Source organism: Cherax quadricarinatus, chromosome 36 (genome assembly GCF_038502225.1).
Source record: "Cherax quadricarinatus isolate ZL_2023a chromosome 36, ASM3850222v1, whole genome shotgun sequence".
Lineage (NCBI taxonomy): Eukaryota > Metazoa > Arthropoda > Malacostraca > Decapoda > Parastacidae > Cherax > Cherax quadricarinatus.
In genome coordinates, this window is record NC_091327.1 from 21,478,893 (window position 1) to 21,492,610 (window position 13,718).

General features: G+C 43.5%; 1 protein-coding gene across 1 annotated transcript in view; it reads left to right on the plus strand.

Moving 5' to 3' along the window:
• Window positions 1-2,728: 2,728 nt before the first annotated feature.
• Window positions 2,729-13,718, plus strand: part of LOC128691367 (coiled-coil domain-containing protein 177-like) — a 21,104-nt gene continuing 10,114 nt past the window's right edge. Inside the window, exons 1-8 of the mRNA XM_070091657.1 lie at window positions 2,729-2,799; window positions 4,490-4,884; window positions 5,185-5,255; window positions 7,123-7,247; window positions 7,932-8,117; window positions 8,753-9,039; window positions 9,570-9,705; window positions 11,220-11,351. Of these exons, the coding sequence (XP_069947758.1) occupies window positions 2,729-2,799; window positions 4,490-4,884; window positions 5,185-5,255; window positions 7,123-7,247; window positions 7,932-8,117; window positions 8,753-9,039; window positions 9,570-9,705; window positions 11,220-11,351 (1,403 nt within the window). The remainder of the gene's footprint in view (window positions 2,800-4,489; window positions 4,885-5,184; window positions 5,256-7,122; window positions 7,248-7,931; window positions 8,118-8,752; window positions 9,040-9,569; window positions 9,706-11,219; window positions 11,352-13,718) is intronic.

Sequence of the window (13,718 nt, forward strand, 5' to 3'; positions counted from 1 at the left end):
GTCTTCAACTTCCAACTGTGTCCCCTTGTTACTGTGTCCAATCTCTGGAACATCCTGCCTTTGCCCACCTTGTCAATTCCTCTCAGTATTTTGTATGTCGTTATCATGTCCCCCCTATCTCTCCTGTCCTCCAGTGTCGTCAGGTTGATTTCCCTTAACCTCTCCTCGTAGAACATACCTCTTAGCTCTGGAACTAGTCTTGTTGCAAACCTTTGCACTTTCTCTAGTTTCTTTACGTGCTTGGCTAGGTGTGGGTTCCAAACTGGTGCCGCATACTCCAATATGGGCCTAACGTACACGGTGTACAGAGTCCTGAACGATTCCTTATTAAGATGTCGGAATGCTGTTCTGAGGTTTGCCAGGCGCCCATATGCTGCAGCCGTTATTTGGTTGATGTGTGCTTCAGTAGATGTGCCTGGTGTTATACTCATCCCAAGATCTTTTTCCTTGAGTGAGGTTTGTAGTCTCTGGCCCCCTAGACTGTATTCTGTCTGCGGTCTTCTTTACCCTTCCCCAATCTTCATGACTTTGCACTTGGTGGGATTGAACTCCAGGATCCAATTGCTGGACCAGGTCTGCAGCCTGTCCAGATCTCTTTGTAGTTCTGCCTGGTCTTCGATCGAGTGAATTCTTCTCATCAACTTCACGTCATCTGCAAACAGGGACACTTCGGAGTCTATTCCTTCCGTCATGTCGTTCACAAATACCAGAAACAGCACTGGTCCTAGGACTGACCCCTGTGGGACCCCGCTGGTCACCGGTGCCCACTATGACGCCTCTCCACGTACCATGACTCGCTGCTGTCTTCCCTGATCCATTGCAGTGCCTTTCCTGTTATCCCTGCTTGGTCCTCCAGTTTTTGCACTAATCTCTTGTGTGGAACTGTGTCAAACGCCTTCTTGCAGTCCAAGAATATGCAATCCATCCACCCCTCTCTCTCTTGTCTTACTGCTGTCACCATGTCATAGAACTCCAGTAGGTTTGTGACACAGGATTTCCCGTCCCTGAAACCATGTTGGCTGCTGTTGATGAGATCATTCCTTTCTAGGTGTTCCACCACTCTTCTGATAATATTCTCCATGATTTTGCATACTATACATGTCAGTGACACTGGTCTGTAGTTTTGTGCTTCATATCTGTCTCCTTTTTAAAAGATTGGGACTACATTTGCTGTCTTCCATGCCTCAGGCAATCTCCCTGTTACGATAGATGTATTGAATATTGTTGTTAGGGGTACACATAGCGCCTCTGCTCCCTCTCTCAGGACCCATGTGAAGATGTTATCTGGCCCCATTGCCCTTGAGGTATCTAGCTCACTCAGAAGCCTCTTCACTTCTTCCTCGGTTGTGTGCACTGTGTCCAGCACTTGGTGGTGTGCCCCACCTCTCCGTCTTTCTGGAGCCCCTTCTGTCTCCTCTGTGAACACTTCTTTGAATCTCTTGTTGAGTTCCTCACATACTTCACGGTTATTTCTTGTTGTCTCTCCTCCTTCCTTCCTTAGCCTGATTACCTGGTCCTTGGCTGTTGTTTTCCTCCTGATGTGGCTGTATAACAGTTTCGGGTCAGATTTGGCTTTCGCTGCTATGTCGTTTTCATATTGTCGTGGGCCGTGTGTGTGTGTGTATCGTAAAGGGTTCTTTAATGGAGATATCGCAGGTTGAAAGTAGACACACTTGTAGGATGGTAACTATATTGTCAGACTGAGATGAGGGATGGAGCCCAGCTGCCTTGCCTGTCCGCTGAATGGTCTGCCGCCGAGTGAGGCCGGGGCAGAGGTATGAGCCTCCACCTCTGTATCCCGTGACGTCACACAAAGCCACAGGCCTACAAGGGATCTCGTATCTAAAGCACATGGATGATACTAATATGCTATGCTATATAATACAGGGAATACAGGGATCAGCAACTATGCTGACATGTGTGTGTGTGTGTGTGTGTGTGTGTGTGTGTGTGTGTGTGTGTGTGTGTGTGTGTGTGTGTGTGTGTGTGTGTGTGTGTGTGTGTCACCTTTCTACTGTTGTGTCTCGACACAGTACTCACTCTCACACTATTCCCACTTACGTGTTTGTGTGTATGTGTGTGCATTCACCTATTTGTACTCACCTATTTGTGGTTGCAGGGGTAGAGTCATAGCTCCTGGCCCCGCCTCTTCACTGATCGCTACTAGGTCCTCTTTCTCCCTGCTCCATGAGCTTTATCAAACCTCGTCTTAAAACTATGTATGGTTCCTGCCTCCACTACGTCGCTTTCCAGAATATTCCACTTCCTGACAACTCTTTGACTGAAGAAATACTTCCTAACATCCCTTTGACTCATCTGAGTCTTCAACTTCCAATTGTGACCCCTTGTTTCTGTGTCCCATCTCTGGAACATCCTGTCTTTGTCCACCTTGTCAATTCCTCGCAGTATTTTATATGTCGTTGTCATGTCTCCCCTAACCCTCCTGTTCTCCAGTGTCGTCAGGCCGATTTCCCTTAACCTTTCTTCGTGTATGTCTGTGTGTGTTCTCGCTCATTGTGTTTGGTTCGTTGCACACTTCCGGAACCCACCTTTTAAACCACTACTGACATAACTAGTTTCTGGCTTCTTGGACCCTATCATCTTATCATACTTAATATTATACTGCAGTCTATTTTCTTCATGTAGCCTCTAGTTACTTTCACCAATTTCCATTATATAGCGTCTTGTTCTACATTACTGGAAAAAATAAACAAGATTCGCAGGCAGAATGGACACTTATTTTGACATTTCACTAGGAGTACCGAACTTTTTAAAGTCTATGGAGAGTACATGGAAGACGTGAGAATATATAGGTGAGGAGCGGGTGACCTGAGTATGAGAATCTGCCTAGCAAGATGATCTCGGCCAGCTGAAAATCCCTTTATACAGACAAATGCAATAAAATCACATTAAACAAGTGATGTCACCATGTGCAAAACAACCAGTGTGAAAAAACAGTGAAATTCCAAGCGATTTCGTGATTTTTTACTTTATCAATTTCTTTATAATAGAACAGCTGAAAGCTTATAAGGAGCAGATAACACCTCACGGTCAACATCAGACACTTCATCCGTCCCTTTATGATGATGCTGGTGAGATGGTCAAGGACCTGTCGAACAGCTTAAATTCTTTCCATCATACACTTAATATTTGTATTTATAACTCATTACAATTGTGACCAGGTGTGGACGTATCAGTGGCTCATTACTTTGTAATTTGTTCATGACTGTAACCATGTATAGGAGTGAGGCTGATTCATTACCTTTGTAACTTTCCATGAGTGTGACCAGATCTACCTGGAGTTCATTACCTTTGTAACTAGTTCAGCTATCATAACTTTGGGGTCCAGTCCCTGGACCCATTATGTACCTCTGTAATCTTTTGACTACACCCCATACAGGATGGGTATGGGGTGCATAATAAAGATATTAAACTAACTTAAATTCATACAGGGACGAGTGAGGCGTCGGATGTTGACCGTGACGAGTTATCTCGGCCTTATAAGCCTTCAACTGTTGCTGTTCTATTATTTTTTTTACAGTTCCTTGATAATGTAAGAAATCACGAAAGTGCTTGGAATTTCACTATTTTTTCACAGTTTTTTTTTGCATCTCTATTTATGTATAATGGTCTGACTATGTTGTTGCAATGGCTGTTGGTCTGTTTCTTCTCCTACTTCTCTATATGACTGAATAAAGCCACTGGTTGGTAGGACGTTGTTACAGAAATGTGTTATTGACCAAGAGAGCCGTGAGTTTGTGGTTAATCTTCAAATGAACATTGGCAGTGATGTTCCTGTTCCGAAGGTTGCTCACTGATTCTTTGATTATGTAGGTGTTTCCAGGAACAAGAAGTTAGCTAAGTAAATAAAGGCATTTCTGCTCAGTTCAAGGCATTTATAGAGGAAACGTATCTCCACGGTTGGCTTCTGCAGCCTTGAAGAAAATTGAATAAGCCACTCTTGGCGAAACATGTCTTCACTCAGTGTTATGAACTCTGCCTTGACGTGAATTATGTCTGTACCACCATACTTGTTCTCCAGGTTAAGGGTCCCGGTCGTCTGGTTTATTCCAGTACTTTTCCTCTCGTACTATCATGTGTTTCCTAACATCTTTCTCCGTCTCACTTCTGTGTGTAGGCTCCTTATGTGATGCATTTATATGGCTGCTTAATAGCAGAAGTTTACCTGTGGGTTTATAGATCTTTTTAAAGATTATAGGTAATACGAAGAGTTTTTATTCAAGATTTGTGTGTTCTACGTGCTCAGTAAATTAAATAATAAAAAATTATGTCTGTCAACAAATTAAGTTTCGATCGATGTTTGTCATAGCCATTATTATTAATATTCTTGTTTATTACTGTTGAATTCCAATATATTATTATTATATTAATATATACTTATAAATTAATCTTCCGTTTTTATAATGTTTCTTCTATTTTTCTTGCTGGTTGAATTTTATAGATGCTGCCATTGAGAGAACTGTGACAGAGGTGAACAGGGCGACGCCTGTGCTCCCAGCATCAGGGATAAACAGGCCTCTGCTCCTAGCACCAAGAATCAGCAGGCCTCTGCTCTCAGCGTCATAAGAAAGCCCAGGACGGGAGCCCCTAGACCCTCCAGCGCCCAACGCGTGAAACAAGCAGCCTTTAAACCCGTATTCAATGCTGCATCAAAACGCGCTGATACACACACCATACCTACGTTTACACGCATCCCTGGAGAACCGTATCGGGCTTCCGTGGGTAACAGCAAGCCTGGTAGCAGCAAGTTCACCCCTGGCAAGCTGACAAGACCGTACTCAGCCAGTGAGAAGACTAGACTATCCACACAACACAAGCAACACCAGCTGCAACACACAAATACATCACTCCTGCAGTTCGAAGGTCAGTGAGATCAGTTTTACGAGCGATTAAGTGATCTTTTTGCAAATAATGATCATACTTCGTAATTCACTCTCTTGTAATTAATTCTATAATGATGACTATTTAGCGAATGTTATATTTAGACCCTGGCATAGAGCATCTAACAATACTGATTTTTTTTATAAAGTTAATTCTTGGGATGGCAATTGAATCTCTCAAGTGAAGTGCTTAACAAATGTAACATGTTGCATATTTATTTAAAGTTGATAAATGAACAATAATGAGCTGCGTAACTGTAATTACCACAGATTTCTGATGCAGGCACGACACAGAGGCCAACAGCAGCAGCGGACACCCACCGTCCACACACCACCTCGCGCCTCCCTCCTGCGGTACACTCTCTCTCTCTCTCTCTCTCTCTCTCTCTCTCTCTCTCTCTCTCTCTCTCTCTCTCTCTCTCTCTCTCTCTCTCTCTCTCTCTCTCTTTCTCTCTCACTCTCTCTCTCTCTCTCTCTCTCTCTCTCTCTCTCTCTCTCTCTCTCTCTCTCTCTCTCTCTCTCTCTCTCTCTCTCTCTCTCTCTCTCTCTCTCTCTCTCTCTCTCTCTCTCTCTCTCTCTCTCTCTCTCTCTCTCTCTCTCTCTCTCTCTCTCTCTCTCTCTCTCTCTCTCTCTCTCTCTCTCTCTCTCTCTCTCTCTCTCTCTCTCTGTCTCTCTCTCTCTCTCTCTTTTACACAGGGTTTGACATAAGGTTAAGGATCCCTAGCTTTATTGACAGCTATTTATAGGTTAAGGACTCCTAACTTTAATGGCAAGCTAAGAGCTGTTACCTACATCAGCTCATTTGAAAGCATTTTTATTGTTATGAGACATACAAGTAGGAAACAGGATGAAGTTGGAGCCATCTGTGGGCCAGCATTTTCATTTGATCAACTGACTTTATCTCGTTGACATCATTATCCTGTACGAATGTGTTCCATACTCGAGTCATCCTGGGTATGTATGATCTCAGATGGAGTGATGTTCTGGAGAAGGGTACAGCCAGAGTGAAGTTGCTGCTTTCTGCCCGTCTTGTGGCATAAAAGCTTGTTTCACGCTGTCCTCGAAGTGGATCCAAGTGTGGTATTTTGACAATATTGGCCTTGTACATAACAGTAAGGCCACCCACATCCCTCCTATGTTGAAGGCTCTGCTGAAATGACAGATCTATCCAGGATGGGTCCAGGCGAGAGATGAGACGTCTTGCTCTGTTCTCTACTCTGTCAAGCAGTCGCAGATGAGAGGGGGGGGGGGGCAGGCAAACCAAGAAAGTGGAGCATACTCAAGGTGCGAGCGTACTTGTGCCTCGTACAGGATCTTGCAACCCCTACTGTCAAGCAGATGGGAGATACGGCGAAGTGCTGTAAGCTTCCTGGCTGCCTTGTTTGCAAGATTTACAACATGGTTCTTCATGGTTAGTTTGGAGTCAAATTTCACCCCAGGGATATCAACTTCTTCTCCAGGTGCCAACATCCTCCCATTCATCCTTACTACTGCACCAGCATTACCATCATGGTGCCTAGAGACGATCATCATTTGCGTTTTCTCAGGTGCAAATGTTACTTGCCATCTATTTCCCCAAGCTGATATAGCTCTCAGCTGGTGATTGATGTAGCTTAGAGCAGCTGGCATTTCTTCTCTTGGATAAGTGAATGTCAGTGTACAGTTGTCTGCATATGCATGTGATTCTGGGATGAGATGAAGAAGGTCGTTGAAGTAGACATTCCATAACAATGGACCCAGCACGCTTCCTTGTGGAACACTTGTCCCAATAGGATGTCTTGCTGATTCCGTTCCATTGAGAACTACACTTAGAGATCTACCATGAAGGTAATCACTGAGGAGACATAGCGTAGAGCCTGCAATTCCCAGTGCTTGAAGTTTTGCTAAGATGCCCTGGTGCCACACCCGGTCGAAAGCGCCAGCAATGTCTCTCTCTCTCTCTCTCCCTCTCTCTCTCTCTCCGTTGTGCAATATTCTCTTCACATTAAATTTAACATTTTTTTTCTAAACTAATATTTTAACTTACCTGCTGTTGAAAGTGTGTATGAACTCTGCTTTTAACACTTCTCGTGTAGATAATTCTGTACTTCGTGCGTGTGTGTGTGTGTGTGTGTGTGTGTGTGTGTGTGTGTGTGTGTGTGTGTGTGTGTGTGTGTGTGTGTGTGTGTGTGTGTGTGTGTGTGTGTGTGTGTGTGTGTATGTTTGTTTATATTTATTACAGAGCTGTGGGACGTGGCCAGGCGGGGGCAGCACTGGACGACAAGCCGCTGGTGCTGCTCACCCACCACCTGCCCACCGACCCAGGATCACCTGGGCATCTCAGCCACCTCGCTACCACGGGACTAGGTTAGTCTCTTGCCGCCTCTCCCTCACCTGCTAATGACAGTACCCTCGGCACTATAATTACCTTAGGTTCCAGTGCATGTTTGTGATCCCCTGAGTCTTTATTTCAGTATTAGAATTAAATATTGTATTTCTGTCTTTTATTTAGGACAGCCTTAATGTTCCTCTATTTTATAGACTTGCTACTAAGTGCAGCTTAACATTAATTTCTCACCTTACTAGAATGATCTGCATGAGTTTAGCGATTATTGCAATACAAATTCACTTTTTGTGAATATTGTATTTTGCTTTTGTTGATTTTTTTTAGTAGTTAAGAAATAAATACAGTAGCGGCATGATTCACGCTCAGTGCAAGTGCTTAAGTGGTATTAAACAAAATTTAAGAAAAAAGATGTAATTCAAGAGTAATGAATTGAGAAACTTCACATAATAGACAGAAATAGTGTACAAAAGAGACTGTGTATATATATTTCCGTTTGAGATGCAGATTGCAGACAGAGATCGAAATAGTCTCCTTTTTACTCTTGTTTCTGTCTACAAGTAACTTTCTCCAGTTCTGTGATGAATATCCACTACACCTTGATGTTTCGTCATAAGAACATCACATAAAGTAAAATAAATATCGCTCTCCTCCTGGGTGAAAGCGTCCCAGGACCCCTGAAATCGTCGTTTGTTTTGATATCGCAGGAGAAGTTCAGATTCCACAGCCTCCCTCGCCTCTTCCCTGAGCGACCTCACTGATGACGGAGTCCGCTCAGCCAACTCTGCCGCGGAGTGTGACCGACAAGATGGTGACTCTGACGATGACGAGGAGGAAGCTAGCAGCGGCCTCCTGAGGGAGAGCCCAAGCAAGAGGCCAACTTCGGCGTACAGGTAAGGCCGCACCTGCATTATTAAAATGTTGTATCCGCTCCAATTACCAGCAGCCTTACTGAATAGACTGGACCATGAATACCGGACGGGAGATCGAAACTCCACCACTCTTTGCGCTGAATGATCCACATTGGATTAGAAGCTCCACATTCATAATAATAATAGTGTTCTAAAGTTTTTGAACTAGATATAATGATACAAATATGTATGTATGTATGCATGAGAAAGGCTAGCATCTCACACAACAAAGCAACACTTCCATCTGTGAGAATGTACTTCAGTAAATCCTGACTGTTATTAGAGCTGTGAGTGACCAAGTCTCATTCATGAGCAACACTACTACAGTATATCGTATGACAACATAATTTCCCAGTATCCTGGCCTACCTGCTGTCCCTGCTCACCTAGCACTAGAGACAGACACCTGGGTGGAATTCTTTGGAAGATTTCTTTTAAATGACTAAGGATACTTCATACATTCTAGCAGTATTAAAATGTTGGGTGAAAGGTATCCACTTAATTCAGTGTATCAGATAATGATAACGAAAATCCCTTGTCACAAGTTGGAGCAGCGGCTAAGAGTTTAGCTTCATTTTAAATGATCCATTGTGGTTATCGTATTCTTGTGGCTCATAGGGCCACTGATAGCATACGCCGTATCGAGCCCTCGCGGCTGTCAGTGAGTGTGGTCAGCAGTGGAGGAAGCTGGACACCTCGTAGCGACACCACCACCCTCACGCCCGCCTCCACGCCCCGCCTGCAGCGCCGCCGCACACCCACACCCGCACATACATCTACCTCGGCACCCAGGACGCCTGTGAGACGCCGCCCATTCCCCCACAGGAGAGTTTCCAGCGCCAGGCCCGCCACCTCCACCTCGCCTGTCGTCAAACTCACCTACACTGGCAGCCTCGATGAAATCGGTGAGTGTTCTTACTACACTCTTAAGGAAGCGCTAAAACCACGAGGATCATACAGTTCATGGGAAATAGAATCAGGTTTGATCAAGAGAATGGGTGGGTAACTTTTTCCTTGGATGAGGAGCATTTCACCGGCATGGGACCCTGACGGGGAGCGGAGGAAAGGCGTAAATAGTTTTTTAAGAGCATAAGAAAAAAGAACTGCAGCAGGCGTACTGGTCCTTGCTAGACACGACCAACTCACACCCACTCATGTACCTGTCTAACCTATATTTAAAGTTACCCAAAGTTCTTGCCTCCTTAACGCTGCCTGGGAGTTGTTCCACTCATCTTCAACTCTGTTGCAAAACCAGCGCTTTTTTCTTTTAGTATACTATATAATTATTCTAAAGTATTTCCATAACATACTTTACTTGACCTGAACATATTAATAACAGTCCGATAAACAATTTTACTAAATTTACAAAATTAAAATTTATACTGCTACTACAACTAACGCTCTTAATAACTATCAAGGTGTGGTATATTTGCAGCAGGGGTGCGTGGTGATGGGGGTTCGAGCCTGGGACTTCATGCCGGCCCTACCAGCCTGGAACTACCTCGGCCCAGCAGCGCTACCGTCTACTGCCCCTCCTACAGGCTCTCCAGGCCTTCTTCAGCGCTCGCAAGGTGAGCCACGGCAGGTGCTCACTACTTTCTCAACATATTGTAGGTATTGAATAATGTTGCGCAGTATCAGATTTCAAGCCTACGGGTACAGGATGCTTCAAGGAAAGTGCCGTGGTACTTATGTTTAGAAAAGATATAGGGAGGTTCTAGTTTAGTAATAAATTTGTAGAAGGCTGGAACAAACTCTCAGGTAGTGTCACTGACGAGAACTTTGGGTAGCTGTATATACTGGTTGGGTTGGTATATGAGGGGGTGTCGTTAGTTGTGAATTGGATCTGCCTAGAATGCTTCTCCTGTCTTATGTTCTTATAATGGTTGGTGATATATGGGATGGTTCAGTGTTATGGAGTAGCAGTTCTATCGTGTACCATTTTTATAAATTGTCACTTAGGTGTCTTCAGAACATTTTCTTCCATTAGGTTGTGATACGCTTGAAATTAATTGTGTCGCCGTACATAAATAAAAAAAAAAAACGGGTTACGTACTCTTGCATTAATTCTCCGTTTTATCCATTTATGTCTTCTGTTTCATTATCTCCTGATTTTTACTCCTAATTATATTTCCCCGCTTATCGTCACTTCACGTATTATTTCATTAGTTTTGCTTCTATTCTCTCATATTTACTGCCATTTTTTTTTCTCTCTTAGCTCTTTATTCGTATATTTAGTTTACTAGAGTGTACTGGTTTTCAACTTCGGTGTAATAATTTATCAGGAGAAATGAGAAAAAAATTTACCTTAATTCTGTTGTCATATGATGATCAGCTCAGTGGGACTTTTGGTCATTTGACCGAGGCCTTGTGCTGGCTTACCAGTCCACATTGTAAAAAAATAAATGTGATAGTAGGTATTACGATCACAGGTACGCAATTAAAGGTCTGTTGTACCTGGCTGTAAATTAAGTCTCTAGACAATGAACAAAGACAACCACAACAGGGTGGTTTTTTAGTACTCATATATTTTCTTTATCAAGATATTCACAATATGTACAAAGTGGTTATCATCATCAGAATAATAATAATGGGCGAAAGCAAAGAGCCACTTATTACAGTTGGTTTTGCGTCCCAAGATAGACCAGTGTGTATGAGTGTATGCGACCAGTGTTAGTGTCTGCCGCTCAGCCAGGTGGGAAAGCATAATCTCAACTCGACTGGAGGATATCTCTCACCCTTTTGGTTGGTGTATACATCTAGGTGAGTACAAATAGGAAACACGTTTGTCTCGCTCTCGCGAGACTGAGGATCAAGCCTCCACCATGCCTTGCGCTGAATAACCCACATGGGTTAAGCGCTTAACATTAATAAAATAAATTTTGGTTGGTGTCTGAACTGAACAGCCTACCAGAGCAGTGGGCCCCCTAAATAAACTTCCCCAGCCTGACTGCCAGTTTGGCTGGTCTAGAGGGTATGCTAATGGGCGTGTAGTGAACGCTGAATAAATTATAACGTACATGACGCATGCTACAGTAGGTTTACCAGCCCATTTGAAAAAAGGTAAAATGTGATGTGTTTGCAGGACCCAGTCACAGCGTCGGCCAGGGTCGTCTACATCTGGAGGAACCTGGAGTCCACGACTCCTGCCGCAACACAGGTCACTCAGCACCGTTTCACTGGCTGACTCGCAGATCCTGGCCAAGTTCATGGACGGGTGAGTGGTTTCCTTACACCACATATAGGCGAGTTCATGAACATGATACCAAATCCAGAGTAAGGCAACTCTAAGGAAACGTCACTCCAAGTTTTGGTATCTCTGGGGGTGAAAAAATAATCAAGCTAAGTTAATGTAAACATGCATGCTTAAGTATTAGCATCTCAATCTGAATGTTTTTGTTTTAGATAGTTATATATATTGTCCGTCCATACCCATTCTGCTGAAGGTAGTCAAAAGATTACACAGGTACTTATATATTGGGTCCAACAATGAGTCCGAGTTTTTTTTCCCAACAATAAATGTACAGTGTATGGATATATATATATATATATATATATATATATATATATATATATATATATATATATATATATATATATAACAAGTCGGCCATCTCCCACCGGGGCAGGGTGACCCAAATAAGAGAGAAAATCCCCAAAAAGAAAATACTTTCATCATCATTCAACACTTTCACCTCACTCACACATAATCACTGTTTTTGCAGAGGTGCTCAGAACACAACAGTTTAGAAGCATATACGTATAAAGATACACAACATATCCCTCCAAACTGCCAATATCCTGAACCCCATTTAGAGTGCAGGCATTGTACTTCCCATTTACAGGACTCAAGTCCGGCTATATAAACATAACCGGTTTCCCTGAATCCCTTCACTAAATATTATCCTGCTCACACTCCAACAGATCGTCAGGTCCCAAATACCATTCGTCTCCATTCACTCCTCTCGAACACGCTCATGCTATATATATATATATATATATATATATATATATATATATATATATATATATATATATATATATATATATTATGGTGGTTGTATGAATGTTGCAGCGAGGAGAAGGCTGGAGGCAGTGGAAATGCCATGTCTGAGGGCAATGTGTGGTGTGAATATAATGCAGAGAATTCGTAGTTTGGAAGTTAGGAGGAGGTGCGGGATTACCAAAACTGTTGTCCAGAGGGCTGAGGAAGGGTTGTTGAGGTGGTTCGGACATGTAGAGAGAATGGAGCGAAACAAAGTGACTTCAAGATTGTATCAATCTGTAGTGGAAGGAAGGCGGGGTAGGGGTCGGCCTAGGAAAGGTTGGAGGGAGGGGGTAAAGGAGGTTTTGTGTGCGAGGGGCTTGGACTTCCAGGAGGCATGCGTGAGCGTGTTTGATAGGAGTGAATGGAGACAAATGGATTTTAATACTTGACGTGCTGTTGGAGTGTGAGCAAAGTAACATTTATAAAGGGGTTCAGGGAAACCGGCAGGCCGGACTTGAGTCCTGGAGATGGGAAGTACAGTGCCTGCACTCTGAATGAGGGGTGTTAATGTTGCAGTTTAAAAACTGTAGTGTAAAGCACCCTTCTGGCAAGACAGTGATGGAGTGAATGATGGTGAAAGTTTTTCTTTTTCGGGCCACCCTGCCTTGGTGGGAATCGGCCAGTGTGATAATATATAAAAAAATATATATATATATATATATATATATATATATATATATATATATATATATATATATATATATATATATATATAGTGCATTTGGGGTGATGGTGAGGGGCAGTTACAGGTTGTAGAGGTGGTTGTAGAGTGTTGTGGTAGTAGTGGTGGTTGTAGCGAGTGTTGTGGTAGTAGTGGTGGTTGTAGCGAGTGTTGTGGTAGTAGTGGTGGTTGTAGAGTGTTGTGGTAGTAGTGGTGGTTGTGGCGAGTGTTGTGGTAGTAGTGGTGGTTGTAGCAAGTGTTGTGGTAGTTGTGGTGGTTGTATCGAGTGTTGTGGTAGTAGTGGTGGTTGTATCGAGTGTTGTGGTAGTTGTGGTGGTTGTAGCGAATGTTGTGGTAGTAGTGGTGGTTGTATCGAGTGTTGTTGTAGTAGAGGTGGTTGTATCGAGTGCTGTGGTAGTTGTGGTGGTTGTAGCGAGTGTTGTGGTAGTAGTGGTGGTTGTATCGAGTGTTGTGGTAGTAGTGGTGGTTGTATCGAGTGTTGTGGTAGTGGTGGTGGTTGTATCGAGTGTTGTGGTAGTTGTGATGGTTGTAGCGAGTGTTGTAGTAGTTGTGGTGGTTGTAGCGAGTGTTGTGGTAGTAGTGGTGGTTGTATCGAGTGTTGTGGTAGTAGTGGTGGTTGTATCGAGTGTTGTGGTAGTAGTGGTGGTTGTATCGAGTGTTGTGGTAGTGGTGGTGGTTGTATCGAGTGTTGTGGTAGTTGTGATGGTTGTAGCGAGTGTTGTGGTAGTTGTGGTGGTTGTAGCGAGTGTTGTGGTAGTAATGGTGGTTGTATCGAGTGTTGTGGTAGCAGTGGTGGTTGTATCGAGTGTTGTGGTAGTAGTGGGGGTTGTATCGAGTGTTGTGGTAGTAGTGGT